The sequence below is a fragment of the Maniola jurtina genome, chromosome 24 (assembly GCF_905333055.1).
Source record: "Maniola jurtina chromosome 24, ilManJurt1.1, whole genome shotgun sequence".
Lineage (NCBI taxonomy): Eukaryota > Metazoa > Arthropoda > Insecta > Lepidoptera > Nymphalidae > Maniola > Maniola jurtina.
In genome coordinates, this window is record NC_060052.1 from 6,405,092 (window position 1) to 6,422,293 (window position 17,202).

A 17,202-nucleotide genomic window follows, 5' to 3' on the forward strand; every position below is an offset into this window, starting at 1 on the left:
CGATGGTATGGAACCCTTCGGTGCGAGTCCTACTCACACTTGACCGACTTTTTGCTCTCAGGTTTATCAGATGCACCAAATTAATCTTAAGATACGAGGTATATGTTACTCAAGTAGGTAGTAAAAGAGATATGCATTGAGGTGGTTGACGCTGTTTTCATGTAATACTTTTAACAAATTATTAAGATAAAAATGTTCGGAATAAAAATAAATGGAGTTAAACGGCAAGTGATTATTTCGTTATGTTGTAAGTAAACTACTGTTTTTCCTTTTTATCCATTTTGAAGTGTAATTGGTGGTGTGTATCTGTTTGTGGCATTGTAGCTCCTAAACGAATGAACCGATTTTGGTTTGGTTTTTTTTTGTTGATTGAAAGGTGGCTTGATTGAGGGTGTTTTTAGCTGTAATCCAAGAAGATCTGTTCAGCTGTTTGAAGATTATCAACTCTTTTCTAGTTTTCTTAAATTAAATTATATTTAAGAAAACTAGAAGTACAATAAAACTAAACTAAACTTACAATAAAATAATATTCATTAATTCATTCAAATATGTGGATTAAGCTATTGAAAAATTGTAAATTGTTTTCAGTATATTTAGGGCAAATAATAAATGGATATTCAGGCGGTTGGTCGGGGCCATGCCTGCCAAAACTACGCGACCTTGATCAGTCACCGCTCCCGTATTTGCTGACGGAGGCACAGCTGTCCCTAGTCGCTACCTTCATTTACTTGGGAGCAATAGTTGGTATGTAAAGGGTCATGTCTGCGAAAACTACGCGACCTTGATCAGTCACCGCTCCCGTATTTGCTGACGGAGGCACAGCTCTCCCTAGTCGCTACCCTCATTTACTTGGGAGCAATAGCTGGTATGTAAAGGGTCATGTCTGCGAAAACTACGCGACCTTGATCAGTCACCGCTCCCGTATTTGCTGACGGAGGCACAGCTCTCCCTAGTCGCTACCCTCATTTACTTGGGAGCAATAGCTGGTATGTAAAGGGTCATGTCTGCGAAAACTACGCGACCTTGATCAGTCACCGCTCCCGTATTTGCTGACGGAGGCACAGCTGTCCCTAGTCGCTACCTTCATTTACTTGGGAGCAATAGTTGGTATGTAAAGGGTCATGTCTGCGAAAACTACGCGACCTTGATCAGTCACCGCTCCCGTATTTGCTGACGGAGGCACAGCTGTCCCTAGTCGCTACCTTCATTTACTTGGGAGCAATAGTTGGTATGTAAAGGGTCATGTCTGCGAAAACTACGCGACCTTGATCAGTCACCGCTCCCGTATTTGCTGACGGAGGCACAGCTCTCCCTAGTCGCTACCCTCATTTACTTGGGAGCCATAGCTGGTATGTAAAGAGTCATGTCTGCCAAAACTGCGCGAACTCGGTCAGTTGCATATTACATACCAGGCAGTAGATGTCATGTAAAATAATAAATGATCTTACGTTTACAAATAAACTAGAGGATGCCCGCGACTTCGTCCGCGTGGATTTAGGTTAAAGATCCTGTGGGAACTGTTTGATTTTCCGGGATAAAAGTTGCCTATGTCAATTACAGGGACGCAAGCTATCTCGGTACCAAACATACAAATCGGTTAAGCGGATGGGTTTTTGGGAATCCCGTGGGAACTCTTTGATTTTCCGGGATAAAAAATAGCCTATGTCCATCCCCGGGATATAAGGTGACGCTGTACCAAATTTCGTCAGAATCAGGTAAACCAGTTGGGCCGTGAAAAGGTAGCTTTCCAGTGCGAGGTCATCATTGTAGCACCCTTAAGGACCCAACGTCTGCCGGTTTTAGGGTTCCGTACCTCAAGAGGAAACACGGAACCCTTATAGGATCACTTTGTTGTCTGTCTTCCGTCTGTCCGTCCGTCGTGTCTGTCTTAGTAATACTTTTTGAATTATCGTGCAAAATGTCAGAGAAAATACCCGAGTACGGAACCCTCGGTGCGCGAGTCTGACTCGCACTTGGCTGGTTTTTTCGAACTTATTGCCCTGCCCAATTGCTAGTTCAGCGTTGCAACCCACTGAACTAAGTTGGTGTTGTATATGTAGCCACTACGAGGCTGTCTCACAACCAGAAGGGGAGGGAGACTCGGCACGGGAGCCCGGGCAAGAAGAATCACCGCCGCACGCTGTCAATGTTGCGCACAGGCGACGGGCAATAAGTCCGATTTTCTCGACACCGCTATCGGATCCGCATCACGATAGTGATATATCGATATAGTTAGATATAAGATGTAGGTTTAATTGTGTTTCTTAGCCTAAGGGGAAGGGATGTTGTATATGTAGATATGTAGCCATAATAGGTGCGGGCTGCGTCCCGCGTACTCGCCTATTGCTTGCCTTGTACCTACATTAAAGACAGTGTGCAACTAGCCGGCTTGAGTTACTGACGTGTACAGCACGCCCTCCCACCACCCGAAATACTTAACAGTTGGTTACTCTGATTCTCCTGCGGATCTCCTCATTTCTGATTTAATCACGTAGAGAAACTCCAAGCATAGCTCTCTCAATCGCCCAAAGCGTGACTCCTAGAATATATTTCCTATGAGGGGCATAGTTAGCGTATGCAATAACTTGTCCTTAATCTAGCAATGACTTGTCCTTAATTTCAGGTCCATTTATAATAACATGGTTATCAAACACCAGAGGACGAAAGCCTTGCCTCATAGTCAGTGGGGTTATATCACTGTTAGCCTACGTCTTCATGGGAATATCGGTAAACCTAGCCATGCTGTACGTCAGTAGATTTCTGCTCGGCGTCGCTGGTGGTGCAATAAGTGTTATAAATTTGGTATATATCGGGGAAATTGCGTAAGTATGCCAGGGTAAATAAGATTTCATTTATTTATTAAGATAGTTACAAGTTAGCCCTTGACTGCAATCTCTCTCAATGAAGCAGTCTAATGTAAAAGCGGGCTAACATGGAAGGGGTATGGCAGTTTTTAACTATTTTATGGTGCTCTCGTTGTCTATCACTAAAATTCAGTAAGTATAATATGTTTAAGAAGTTACCTTGGTTATAGACGCCAAAGTTAACCCAATTATAACTACCTACTCGGATATTTGATAACGCTGCGACTAAAACGGCCAATTTTTGTTCACAGATCTCCAAAAATCAGAGGAATTCTGTTAACAGTCATTTGTATTTTTACCACACTGGGTCTAATGTTGGTATTCGCTGTGGGACCATATGTTTCATACCATGGAACGGTCTATGTTGGTGTTGCCATCAGTATCGTGTACATAGTTTGCTTGTTTTTCATACCGGAGACGCCAATTTTCTACGCATTGCAAGGTATATTACTCTAGTATAATAATAAGCTTCTGTTTAAACTGACTGACTTATCCTGCTTCGTGCTTTGCTTGGATTTGGATCCTCTCAACTGAACTGACTGGTCTCTGAAACTTACCTACTATACCGGTTACAATGAATTCTAGAATTTAGATTTTAATTATTCCGTTCCAATTTCGAACTGTCCTTCCGAGTTATTCGTCTGTGTTCAAAATCTTTCTGATAGATACTGTAGTCTTGCTCTAATATTAGGGAGTCATTTTTCTTCCTCTTCTATTGTCTAAGCAGAGATCCCGGTGTCGACTAGCAGAGCCCTGTTTGTACTTATCCTACATTAAGCTAGGTCTCAGACGTCACATTTAACAGGGCTCTCTCCGTCACTTGTTTCATACAATCGTAGTTCCGATTTCATTTGAATATTAAGCAACCAAAGCCCATGAAATTTTGCAGACATATTCTAGAAAATAATATCTGTGTCTGTGGTGTTTTAGATTTTTCTAAAAATAAGTAGTTTTAAAATTACAGGGGTTCAAAGATTTGTATGAAAATTTTTAAGACCGCGTAACTTTGAAACCGAATATTTTAACAGAAATCTGGAAAAACACAGACATAGATATTAGTTTCTAGAATATGTCTGCAAAATTTCATGGACTTTGGTTGCTTAATATTCAAATGAAATTGGAACTACGTTTGTATGGAGCGAGTGACGGAGAGACCCCTCTTAAATATCAACGTAGAGGAAAACTAAGCTGCTATACTCTATCTGCCTATTAATTCCATACAAATCATAGAGCCAAAAATCTCAATAGGCATTAACCATTTTGATTCAGCAACCAATCACTAAACTGTTGTGTTATTTTTGTACAATATGCGAAAAAAGGTTGACAAGTTTAAAACTGTAATCTTCTAGGTAGAGATGACGATTTAAAAAAGGTACTACAAGACTTAGGCAGATTGGAAGAAGTAGACAAAATGCTAAAAATGAAAAATGATCTCAACGAGACCAACACGAAGAAAGAATGGGTGGAATTATTTTCACTTAAAAGCAACAGAAAAGCTTTGTACATAGTCGTTACTATAAACGTTTTACAGCACTGCAGCGGAGTTCTGGCTGTGATGTTCTTTTCTGCATCCATTTTTGAAATGGCTGGATCTTCCATAGAATCTAACATAGCCATGATAATAATTATATGCTTTCAAATATTAGGCAGTATAATAACACCGTTCTTTATTGAAAGCACTGGAAGACGAAGAATTTTATTAATGTCAACCGCTATATGTTCTTTCAGTATGGTAAGTAACGTATTGTAAGCGTTAATTTTTAACCCTCAATCCAAAAAGAGAGGTGTTATAAGTTAGACGTGTGTATCTGTGTATCTGTCTGTGGTATCATAGCTCCTAAACGGATGTACCGATTTAAGTTTAGTTTTTTGTTTGAAAGGTAGCTTGTTCGCGAGTATTCTTAGCTATAATTGAAGAAAATCGGTTCAGCTGCTTGAAAGTTATCAGCTCTTTTCTAGTTTTCTTATAGAGGTTTTTGTGTCGGGGGTTTTTTAAATTTTGAGTTATTGGAATAGTGTCGATGAATGTGATTTGTAAGTTTCCAAAGTCAATGTCAAAAATAACTTTTTTTTTTCTCTCTCGTCTGGCTTTACACTGATTAGCCAATGTCAAGTTTGTAGTTATTTACAAGTTAGGGAAACTATATGTATAAGTATGGACTCCGTCTGTGCCGGCGCCCGCCGGCATACACGCGGCACCCTTTTAGTGCGCTTCCCAGTCAGTTCCACCACCAATAAACACCAGCAGAACACAAAAACCGGCCACTTTTCACAAAAAAACACTCTGAAAAAGCACCGCACACGCGCCAGCAAACGCCACCACAGACGAAGTCCCAAAAATAACTTATACACTAACTTTCTTTCTTTTTACGAATTAAGGTGATCAATGGTGATAATTATTTTCCATTCGCGCTTTGGTCAGAGCGATTATTTTGTTGTTCATCATCTCGTAATGTCATCAATAATCTAGTTTAAATTTATCACAAGCAGCGATATATTTGTACATGATTTAAAACACTGTGCGTGTGATCACAAATTCAAGAGAAAGAGAAAAAAGTTATTTTTTAAGGAGTTAAACGGAAAAAGAAAAAGAATGTGTACTTAACACTGGCTACAAAGAAAAAAATTACCTATACCTATTTGAAGATTTATTCTTCTTATTTTATTTTCAGTTCACACTTGGTTTATACTTTTACTTAGATCGCATAGAGAGCTCTGTTGTAAATAATATAAAGTGGTTGCCATTGGTGATCCTTATCGTATTTTACATTGGGTATGATTCAGGTAAGTTGTATGGTTAGTTAAGTAACTAAACTTAAAAAAAAAATTAAACAACTAAGTATGTTTATTGCTAATGGTTAAGAGGGCTCCTCCGTCACTCGTTTCATACAATCGTAGTTCCAATTTCATTTGAATATTAAGCAACCAAAGTCCATTAAATTTTGCAGACATATTCTAGAAACTAATATCTATGTCTGTGGTTTTCCAGATTTCTGTTAAAATATTCAGTTTCAAAGTTACGCGGTCTTAAAAATTTTCATACAAATCTTTGAGCCCCTGTAATTTTAAAACTACATATTTTTATAAAAATCAAAAACACCACAGATACAGATATTAGTTTCTAGAATATGTCTGCAAAATTTCATGGACTTTGGTTGCTTAATATTCAAATGAAATTGGAACTACGATTGTATGAAACGAGTGACGGAGAGAGCCCTGTTAAAAACTGTTGCGCTGACTGCAAATGCTTAGCTGATACTTACGTCATTTCAATTTCAGTTTTTAACCCCCGACCCAAAAAGAGGGGTGTTATAAGTTTGACCTGTGTATCTGTGTATTTGTCTGTGGCATCGTGGCTCCTAAACGAATGGACCGCTTTAATTTAGTTTTTTTTTGTTTGAAAGGTGGCTTGATCGAGAGTGTTCTTATCTATAATCAAAGAAAATCGGTTCAGCCGTTTGGGTTATCAGCTCTTTTCTAGTTTTCTTATAGAGGTTTTTGTGTCGGGGGGTTTTTTATAAGTTATAATATACTAGCCGATGCCCGCGACTTCGCCCGCGTGAATTTAAGTTTTTTGAAATCCCGTGGAAACTTTTTGATTTTCCGGGATAAAAAGTAGCCTATGTGCTAATCCAGGATATTATCTATCTCCATTCTAAATTTCAGCCAAATCCGTTCAGTAGTTTTTGCGTGAAGGAGTAACAAACATACACACACACACACACACACACACACACACACACACACACACACACACACACACACACACACACACACACACACACACATACAAACTTTCGCCTTTATAATATTAGTGTGATAATAAAATATTTTCTGCAGGTTTCGGTAATATTCCAAATGCCATAATAGGAGAGATGTTCACAACCAATGTCAGGAGCAAGGGTTCAACCGTAACTCTGATGACGACATATTTATGTGGCTTTATGGTGACCACGGCTTTTGGTGCCCTGTTGGAGATTGTCGGTGGCCACGCAGCGTTCTGGTTCTTCTCCTTTACCTGCGCCTGCGCATTTTTATTTACCGTGTTCTTCATTCCGGAGACCAAAGGAAAAACTTTATTGCAGATTCAGGAGGATTTGTAGTTAATTTTTAGTCCTGTAGCTATTTAGATAAATTTATCATTAGGTTAATTAGCTAAGTGGAGATGGAACGATTACATGTTACCTAAATACTAAGCTAGTAAATGGAGCAAAAAAAAAAACGACGGAATATGCAGGCAAAGTGAAGGATTTGAATTGAAATGATATTGAAATGAAATGAAATGAATTAGTTTTTGCGGCGAATTGGTACCGGCTCCAAAATATGTTATTGTAGAACTACACTTACTCTTTTATACACAAATATTCAGTAATATATTTTTTTTCTTTTTAGTGTTTTTTTCTTAAATTCCTGTGGGTACTCCTTGATTTTCCGAAATAAAAAGCCTATGTCACTCTCTAAGTCTTAAACTATATCTATCTATCCAAAAATTCACGCCGGTCCATTTCTCCGTTGCGGCGTGATTGAATAACAAATCAAAAACTAGTATCTATGCCTGTGGTTTTCCAGATATCTGTTAAAATATTCGGTTTCAAAGTTACGCGGTCTTAAAAATTCACACACAAATCTTTGAGCCCCTGTAATTTTAAAACTACATATTTTTAGAAAAATCTAAAACACCACAGGCACAGATATTTGTTTTCTAGAATATGTCTGATGGACATTGGTTACTTAGTATTCAAATGAAATTGGAACTACGATTGTATGGAATAAGTGACGGGGAGAGAGCCCTATTAATCCATTAGGCAAAGCGTGAAGATTACCTGCATTTACTCGTTAGTTTATATACTTTGATATCCCACAGTAATTATAATAACGCTTTAATCTTGCTTACTTACCAAACAACTTGCAATACAATGGTATTAATCTTTGCGACTTGCTTAGTGGAAGATATGTGTTTAGTTCAACAAATTCATTGAAGTAGTATTGTAATTTCTAATTATAATAAGTATAAAATTATAAATAAAATGTTGCAATCGTTGCGAATTACTGGAATAAGGCTACAAGTAATAATATCATTGTGTCGTAAGTATTTAAGTGAACTGTTTCATACTTTATTGAATCTAAGCTAATTAAACTAAACTAATCGATGCCCGCAACTTCGTGCGCGTGGATTTAGGTTTTTTAAATCCCGTGGGAACTCTTTGATTTACCGGGGTGAAAAGTTGCCTATATCAATTTCCGGGATTCAAGTAATCACTGTACAATGCTGTTGCAAACACTGTTGCTTACATACATAAGACAGATTAAGTTGAGACAGGTAATCAAGGTAATATTAAAGAAAGATAGATAGACATACATACAGACAGACAGACAGACAGACAGACAGACGGACGGACGGACGGATGGATGGAAGGACGGACGGACGGACGGACGGACGGACGGACGGACGGACAGACAGACCAGACAGACAACAAAGTGATCCTACAAGGATTCCGTTTTTCCTTTAGAGGTACGGAACCCTAATAAAAAGTGTTATTTCTTGTGCGATGGTATGGAACCCTTCGGTGCGAGTCCTACTCACACTTGACCGACTTTTTGCTCTCAGGTTTATCAAATGCACCAAATTAATCTTAAGATACGGAATATCTATACTTATCAATGAATAAAATTGGAGTCTCTGTCTGTAATTTCGAAATAACTACCACATATTAAGGTCATATGGTTATTTGAACGATACCATAACTGAATCACACATTTTTAAAATTTTCTGTCTGTCTGTCTGTCTGTTTGAAAAGGCTAATCTTCGGAACGGCTGAACCGATTTTAACGGGATTTTCACATACAAGTAGAGGATTGACCAGGGTGTAACATAGGCTACTTTTTTAACCGACTTTCAAGAAGGGAGTTGTGTTTTTCTACCAATGTACACCGAAAGCTCCGAAATTTCTGAACCGATTTGCGTCATTTCTTTTTTAATCGATAGAGGAACTTTGCGACATTGTTTCATACAAAATTTGGATTCCAACTCCTCAATCCTGATGCTGCAGGGGATCTGACCAATCCACGCAGGCGAAGCTGCGGGCATCAGCTAGTATGTTACTAAAGTAGGTAGTAAAAGAGAAATGTATTGAGGTGGTTGACGCAGTTTTCATGTAATACTTTTAACAAATTATTATTACGATAAAAATGTTCGGAATAAAAATAACTGGAGTTAAACGGCAAGTGATTATTTCGTTATGTTGTAAGTAAACTACTGTTTTTCCTTTTTATCCATTTTGAAGTGAATTTGGTGTGTAATTGGTGGTGTGTATCTGTTTGTGGCATTGTAGCTCCTAAACGAATGAACTGATTTTGGTTTGGTTTTTTTTTGTTGATTGAAAGGTGGCTTGATTGAGGGTGTTTTTAGCTTTTAATCCAAGAAAATCTGTTCAGCTGTTTGAAGATTATCAACTCTTTTCTAGTTTTCTTAAATTAAATAATACTTAAGAAAACTAGAACTACAATAAAACTAAACTAAACTTTCATTCATTCAAATAGTACCATGTGGAGCAAGCTATTGAAAAAATGTGTATTATTTCCAGTATATTTAGGGCAAATAATAAGTGGATATTCAGGTGGTTGGTCGGGGCCATGCCTACCAAAACTACGCGACCTTGATCAGTCACCGCTCCCGTATTTGCTGACGGAGGCACAGCTGTCCCTAGTCGCTACCTTCATTTACTTGGGAGCAATAGCTGGTATGTAAAGGGTCATGTCTGCGAAAACTACGCGACCTTGATCAGTCACCGCTCCCGTATTTGCTGACGGAGGCACAGCTGTCCCTAGTCGCTACCTTCATTTACTTGGGAGCAATAGCTGGTATGTAAAGGGTCATGTCTGCGAAAACTACGCGACCTTGATCAGTCACCGCTCCCGTATTTGCTGACGGAGGCACAGCTCTCCCTAGTCGCTACCTTCATTTACTTGGGAGCAATAGCTGGTATGTAAAGGGTCATGTCTGCCAAAACTGCGCGAGCTTGACCAGTCGCATATTACATACCAGGCAATAGCTGTCATGTAAAATAATAAATGATCTTACGTCACATCACACTATCACACTAATATTATAAAGGAGAAAGTTTGTATATGTGTGTGTATGTTTGTTACTCCTTCATGCAAAAACTACTAGACGAATTGGGCTGAAATTTAGAGTGGAGATAGATTATACCCTGGATTAGCACATAGGCTACTTACTTTATATCCCGGAAAATCAAAGAGTTCCCACGGGAACTTTAAAAAATCTACATCCACGCGAACGAAGTCGCGGGCATCCAGAATGCCGTTGTGACTGCTACGAAGGCGCTGTATGAGGCCATCTTTTGATGGCTGATGGCATGAAAGCCATCAGTCCTGTGAATACTCCACTCACACTACAGCCCCTCGGCAGCCCCAACAGCATTCTGAGTTATGCCAGTAAGTATTCATCATCACCAACCGATGGACGTCCACCGCTGGACATAGGTATCTTGTAGGAATTTCCACACGTTCCACGTTTACCCTCCGCTACCCAGCGGCTCCGTGCGACTCGTTTGATGGCATCCGTATACCTGGTTAGTAGATGGTCTTCCAACGCTGCGCTTTCCAGTGCGAGGTCATCATTGTAGCACCCTTAAGGACCCAACGTCTGCCGGTTTTAGGGTTCCGCACCTCAAGAGGAAACACGGAACCCTTATAGGATCACTTTGTTGTCTGTTTGTCTGTCTGTCCATCTGTCGTGTGTGCCTTAGTAATACTTTTTGAATTATCGTGCAAAATGTCAGAGAAAATACCCGAGTACGGAACCCTTTGTGCGCGAGTCTAACTCGTACTTGGCTGGTTTTTTCTAAATTATTGCCCTGCCCAATCGCTACTTCAGCGTTGCAACCCACTGAACTAAGTTGGTTACTCTGATTCTCCTGCGGATCTCCTCATTTCTGATTTGATCACGTAGAGAAACTCCAAGCATAGCTCTTTCAATCGCCCAAAGCGTGACTCCTAGAATATATTTCCTATGAGGGGCATAGTTAGCGTATGCAATAACTTGTCCTTAATCTAGCAATGACTTGTCCTTAATTTCAGGTCCATTTATAATAACATGGTTATCAAACACCAGAGGACGAAAGCCTTGCCTCATAGTCAGTGGGGTTATATCACTGTTAGCCTACGTCTTCATGGGAATATCGGTAAACCTAGCCATGCTGTACGTCAGTAGATTTCTGCTCGGCGTCGCTGGTGGTGCAATAAATGTTATAAATTTGGTATATATCGGGGAAATTGCGTAAGTATGCCAGGGTAAATAAGATTTCATTTATTTACTAAGATAGTTACAAGTTAGCCCTTGACTGCAATCTCACCTGGTGATCAGTGATGAAGCAGTCTAATGTAAAAGCGGGCTAACATGGAAGGGGTATGGCAGTTTTTAACTATTTGGTGCTCTCGTTGTCTATCACTAAAATTCAGTACGTACATAAGAAGTTACCTTGGTTATAGACGCCAAAGTTAACCCAATTATAACTACCTACTCGGATATTTGATAACGCTGCGACTAAAACGGCCAATTTTTGTTCACAGATCTCCAAAAATCAGAGGAATTCTGTTAACAGTCATTTGTATTTTTACCACACTGGGTTTAATGTTGGTATTCGCTGTGGGACCATATGTTTCATACCATGGAACGGTCTATGTTGGTGTTGCCATCAGTATCGTGTACATATTTTGCTTGTTTTTCATACCGGAGACGCCAATTTTCTACGCATTGCAAGGTATATTACTCTAGTATAACAATAAGTTTCTGTATAAACTGACTGACTTATCCTGCTTCGTGCTTTGCTTGGATTTGGATCCTCTCAACTGAACTGACTGGTCTCTGGAACTTACCTACTATACCGGTTACTACGAATTTCAGAATTTAGATTTGAAATACCATTCCAATTTCGAACTGTCCTTCCGAGTTATTCGTCTGTGTTCAAAATCTTTCTGATAGATACTGTAGTCTTGCTCTAATATTAGGGAGTCATTTTTCTTCCTCTTCTATTGTCTAAGCAGAGATCCCGGTGTCGACTAGCAGAGCCCAGTTTGTACTTATCCTACATTAAGCTAGGTGCACACGTGTAATTTCTAGATCTCAGACGTCACATTTAACAGGGCTCTCTCCGTCACTCGCTTCTGCTCGCTTCATACAATCGTAGTTCCAATTTCATTTGAATATTAAGCAACCAAAGCCCATGAAATTTTGCAGACATATTCTAGAAAATAATATCTGTGTCTGTGGTGTTTTAGATTTTTCTAAAAATAAGTAGTTTTAAAATTACAGGGGTTCAAAGATTTGTATGAAAATTTTTAAGACCGCGTAACTTTGAAACCGAATATTTTAACAGAAATCTGGAAAAACACAGACATAGATATTAGTTTCTAGAATATGTCTGCAAAATTTCATGGACTTTGGTTGCTTAATATTCAAATGAAATTGGAACTACGTTTGTATGGAGCGAGTGACGGAGAGACCCCTCTTAAATATCAACGTAGAGGAAAACTAAGCTGCTATACTCTATCTGCCTATTAATTCCATACAAATAATAGAGCTGAAAATCTCAGTAGGCTTTAACCATTTTGATTCAGCAACCAATCACTAAACTGTTGTGTTATTTTTGTACAATATGTGAAAAAGGTTGACAAGTTTAAAACTGTAATCTTCTAGGTAGAGATGACGATTTAAAAAAGGTACTACAAGACTTAGGCAGATTGGAAGAAGTAGACAAAATGCTAAAAATAAAAAATGATCTCAACGAGACCAACACGAAGAAAGAATGGGTGGAATTATTTTCACTTAAAAGCAACAGAAAAGCTTTGTTCATAGTCGTTACTATAAACGTTTTACAGCACTGCAGCGGAGTTCTGGCTGTGATGTTCTTTTCTGCATCCATTTTTGAAATGGCTGGATCTTCCATAGAATCTAACATAGCCATGATAATAATTATATGCTTTCAAATATTAGGCAGTATAATAACACCGTTCTTTATTGAAAGCACTGGAAGACGAAGAATTTTATTAATGTCAACCGCTATATGTTCTTTCAGTATGGTAAGTAACGTATTGTAAGCGTTAATTTTTAACCCTCAATCCAAAAAGAGAGGTGTTATAAGTTAGACGTGTGTATCTGTGTATCTGTCTGTGGTATCATAGCTCCTAAACGGATGTACCGATTTAAGTTTAGTTTTTTGTTTGAAAGGTAGCTTGTTCGCGAGTATTCTTAGCTATAATTGAAGAAAATCGGTTCAGCTGCTTGAAAGTTATCAGCTCTTTTCTAGTTTTCTTATAGAGGTTTTTGTGTCGGGGGTTTTTTAAATTTTGAGTTATTGGAATAGTGTCGATGAATGTGATTTGTAAGTTTCCAAAGTCAATGTCAAAAATAACTTTTTTTTTTCTCTCTCGTCTGGCTTTACACTGATTAGCCAATGTCAAGTTTGTAGTTATTTACAAGTTAGGGAAACTATATGTATAAGTATGGACTCCGTCTGTGCCGGCGCCCGCCGGCATACACGCGGCACCCTTTTAGAGCGCTTCCCAGTCAGTTCCACCACCAATAAACACCAGCAGAACACAAAAACCGGCCACTTTTCACAAAAAAACACTCCGAAAAAGCACCGCACACGCGCCAGCAAACGCCACCACAGACGAAGTCCCAAAAATAACTTATACACTAACTTTCTTTCTTTTTACGAATTAAGGTGATCAATGGTGATAATTATTTTCCATTCGCGCTTTGGTCAGAGCGATTATTTTGTTGTTCATCATCTCGTAATGTCAATCAATAATCTAGTTTAAATTTATCACAAGCAGCGATATATTTGTACATGATTTAAAACACTGTGCGTGTGATCACAAGTTCAAAAGAAAGAGAAAAAAGTTATTTTTGAAGGAGTTAAACGGAAAAAGAAAAAGAATGTGTACTTAAAACTGGCTACAAAGAAAAAATTACCTGTACTTCTTTGAAGATTTATTGTTCTTATTTTATTTTCAGTTCACACTTGGTTTATACTTTTACTTAGATCGCATAGAGAGCTCTGTTGTAAATAATATAAAATGGTTGCCATTGGTGATCCTTATCGTATTCTACATTGGGTATGATTCAGGTAAGTTGTATGATTAGTTAAGTAACTAAACTTAAAAAAAATTAACAACTAAGTATGTTTATTGCTAATGGTTAAAAACTGTTTTCTCAACTATTGCACTGACTGCTGCATACGGATAGGGGGGCCCACAGGCATGGATTGATTAGGGCACCAAGTAGTCTTAATCCGTCACTGGTGGTATCTGTCTGTAGCATCGTAGCTCCTAAACGAATGGACCGATTTTAATTTAGTTTTTATTTTGTTTGAAAGGTGGCTTGATCGAGAGTGTTCTTAGCTATAATCAAAGAAAATCGGTTCAGTCGTTTAGGTTATCAGCTCTTTTCTAGTTTTCTTATAGAGGTTTTTGTGTCGGGAGTTTTTTATAAGTTATATATTATGATGTTATAAATCGAATCTTTGAAAAACAGCAACTGTTGAGTTCTTCTCTGTAGGATACGCATTACCAGTCGTAGATAAAATTGGCATTTCATTTTATAACTAATAATAAAATATTTTCTGCAGGTTTCGGTAATATTCCAAATGCCATAATAGGAGAGATGTTCACAACCAGTGTCAGGAGCAAGGGTTCAACCATAACTCTGACGACGACATATTTATGTGGCTTTATGGTGACCACGGCTTTTGGTGCCCTGTTGGAGATTGTCGGTGGCCACGCAGCTTTCTGGTTCTTCTCCTTTACCTGCGCCTGCGCATTTTTATTTACCGTGTTCTTTATTCCGGAGACCAAAGGAAAAACTTTATTGCAGATTCAGGAGGATTTGTAGTTAATTTTTAGTCCTGTAGCTATTTAGATAAATTTATTATTAGGTTAATAAGTTAAGTGGAAATGGAACGATTACATCACACTAATATTATAATGGCGAAAGTTTGTATGTGTGTGTGTGTGTCGTGTGTGTGTGTGTGTGTATGTAAAAAACGACGGAATATGCAGGCAAAATAACGGACGACGAATTGAAATGATATTGAAATGAAATGAAAAATTAGTTCGTGCGGCTAATTGGTACCGGCTCCAAAATATGTTATTGTAGAACTACACTTACTCTTTTATACACAAATATTCAGTAATAAATTTTTATTTTTTATTTTTAGTGTTTGCGTTTTTTTTTACTTGATTTTCCGAGATGAAAAACTTATGTCACTCTCTAAGTCTTAAACTATATCTATCCATGCAAAAAATCACGTCAGTCTATTTCTCCGTTGCGGCGTGATTAAAGAACAAATCAAAAAAACATATACACTTTCGCATTTATAATATTAGCAGTATGCAAAAGTCTGTTTACAAATATTTTTCAGACCTTATCTTGGTTAAAAACCGATACAAAAACCAAAATCCAGACATGGATGATAAAAATTGGCTACTTTTTATCACGACTGCTTATTATCTTAGGCTAACAAGGAAACAGAAAGATTACAAACATGATAAAAGCCGCACACATAACCGCAGCATCAATGTAATCAGTAGAAGATACATAACGGTTGAAAGATAGCGATAATCGTAATTCTAAGTCCTACCATTAAAACATAATAATCATGTTTTTTTTAAACATTGCGGTGCGGGATAGCGTTGGTGTGCGGGGTGTCCCCTCGGCTCATACTCCGATTGCCATCTTGACTTGTCGCGTACTATAGTTTTCCTACTTCTAAAAAAAGGCGCCAACCTCTTAAGAGTTATTGTAGACCAAAGGTATTTGGAATAAACAGTTTTTCTTATTTATTTTATTTTAATTTAAAAGTAAAGACGAAGATATAGTAAGAGTGTTGGAAGACTTAGGTAGATCACAAGATATAGATGAATTCCATAACTAAAAATCCCGTGGGAACTCTTTGATTTCCGGGAGACATAGTAGCATTTATACGCTGTCGGGATGCAATCTATCCCTGTACCAAAAAGATGATGCCACGTTGATTTCGAACTTTTAAAAATTCCGTGGGAACTTTAATTTTCCAGGACAAAAAGTAGCCTTTGTACCCGGAGTGCAAGCTATGTCTGTACTTCGGCAAAATTGGTTTAACGGATGGGCCGTGAAAAGGTAGCAGATAGACACACAGACAGACGGACAGATAGATACTAGACAGACACTAATTTCGATCATCATCATCGATTTAAATCATCTTTCATTCGAACCGCTAGGATATAGAACGCCCTTCCAGCATCAGTTTTCCCATTTAAGTTTAATATGGGTAAGGTAATGGTTTAAGTCAAGGGTTAATAGCCATCTTCTAAGCAAACGCGAGGCTGCGTCATCACTTGCCAGCAGATGTGATTACAGTCAAGCGCTAGTCTATAAATGAATAAATAAAAAGTAGGTATGAATTTTATTTTTTATTAAGTACAGTCTACTATTTCATTTGTATTTGAAGCTAAATAATTTTTGCTGCTTATTTCAGTTTGCACTGGGCTTATACTCTATCTAGATTTCATGAGAAATCCCATTGTATAGGTTGTTCTTATCTTATTTTATTGCTACGATTTTGGTAAGTCTTTGAACACTTTTATAAGTGTCATTTACCTCAGTTTTGTTGGCAATTAATTGAACTACTTACATGACTATAACTCAAAATTAAAAAAACCCCCGACACAAAAACCTCTATAAGAAAACTAGAAAAGAGCTGATAACTTTCAAACGGCTGAACCGATTTTCTTGGATTATGGCTACGAACACTTTCATACAAAAAAAACTAAAAATCGGTTCATTCGTTTAGGAGCTACGATACCACGGGCAGATACACAGATACACACGTTAAACTTGTAACACCCCTCTTTTTTGATCGGGGGTTAAAAATTTATAGGTATAACTTTGGTAATCTTCAAATTAACTGGGATTATTCAAAACAATATTTTCGTTTAAAGGTCTTGGCATGATTCCAAATGCCATAATATAGGGGAAATGTTCACAACCAACCTGAGAAGTAAGGGTCCAACACTAGCCATGACGTCATCATGGCTTTGTGGCCTTATGGTGACCAAAGCCTTCTGTGCATTGTTGGATACCGTCAGCGGACGTACCGGTTTCAACCATTATTTTAAATGTTTTACATATTTTTTCTAATTTTCATAAACAATATTGACCTAAATTTATTCACTCTCATTTATTTATTTTGCACATTTTACCCTATTTTTAAAAAAATTTCAAAAATAACAGCAATAAACAAAAACAACAAACAATAAAATAACAAAAACAACA

The 17,202-nt window shown here is 37.9% G+C and overlaps 2 protein-coding genes across 5 annotated transcripts; both read left to right on the forward strand.

The window, feature by feature from the left end:
• Positions 1-174: 174 nt before the first annotated feature.
• Positions 175-7,248, forward strand: LOC123877811 (facilitated trehalose transporter Tret1-like). Of its 3 annotated transcripts, XM_045924722.1 has the most exons (7): positions 175-247; positions 589-744; positions 2,624-2,822; positions 3,116-3,306; positions 4,214-4,596; positions 5,537-5,648; positions 6,705-7,248. In XM_045924722.1, exons 1-7 carry the CDS (start codon positions 193-195, stop codon positions 6,965-6,967), a joined length of 1,359 nt encoding a protein of 452 aa, XP_045780678.1. In that variant the 5' UTR covers positions 175-192; the 3' UTR covers positions 6,968-7,248. The 3 variants fall into 3 exon arrangements, with proteins under 3 accessions (XP_045780678.1, XP_045780680.1, XP_045780679.1); XM_045924724.1 differs by lacking the exons at positions 175-247; positions 589-744 and adding an exon at positions 827-865 and having other exon boundaries at positions 6,705-7,246; XM_045924723.1 differs by lacking the exons at positions 175-247; positions 589-744 and adding an exon at positions 1,117-1,228 and having other exon boundaries at positions 6,705-7,246.
• A 447-nt stretch (positions 7,249-7,695) lies between these two features.
• Positions 7,696-14,854, forward strand: LOC123877806 (facilitated trehalose transporter Tret1-like). Of its 2 annotated transcripts, none has more exons than XM_045924715.1 (7): positions 7,696-7,949; positions 9,449-9,604; positions 10,965-11,163; positions 11,457-11,647; positions 12,583-12,965; positions 13,906-14,017; positions 14,519-14,854. In XM_045924715.1, the coding sequence occupies exons 1-7, from the start codon at positions 7,892-7,894 to the stop codon at positions 14,779-14,781; spliced, it is 1,362 nt and encodes a 453-aa protein (XP_045780671.1). In that variant the 5' UTR covers positions 7,696-7,891; the 3' UTR covers positions 14,782-14,854. The 2 variants fall into 2 exon arrangements, with proteins under 2 accessions (XP_045780671.1, XP_045780672.1); XM_045924716.1 differs by lacking the exon at positions 7,696-7,949 and adding an exon at positions 9,009-9,108.
• Positions 14,855-17,202: the final 2,348 nt, after the last annotated feature.

What these genes read in the sequence shown, in the direction of transcription:
- LOC123877811 (XM_045924722.1), top strand. Translation starts at nt 193, where the DNA reads ATGTTCGGAATAAAAATAAATGGAGTTAAACGGCAAGTGATTATTTCG. An exon ending in TTACTTGGGAGCAATAGTTG is followed by an intron (nt 745 to 2,623) that starts GTATGTAAAGGG and finishes CCTTAATTTCAG; the next exon opens with GTCCATTTATAATAACATGG. An exon ending in TTACATTGGGTATGATTCAG is followed by an intron (nt 5,649 to 6,704) that starts GTAAGTTGTATG and finishes TATTTTCTGCAG; the next exon opens with GTTTCGGTAATATTCCAAAT.
- LOC123877806 (XM_045924715.1), top strand. Translation starts at nt 7,892, where the DNA reads ATGTTGCAATCGTTGCGAATTACTGGAATAAGGCTACAAGTAATAATA. An exon ending in TTACTTGGGAGCAATAGCTG is followed by an intron (nt 9,605 to 10,964) that starts GTATGTAAAGGG and finishes CCTTAATTTCAG; the next exon opens with GTCCATTTATAATAACATGG. An exon ending in CTACATTGGGTATGATTCAG is followed by an intron (nt 14,018 to 14,518) that starts GTAAGTTGTATG and finishes TATTTTCTGCAG; the next exon opens with GTTTCGGTAATATTCCAAAT.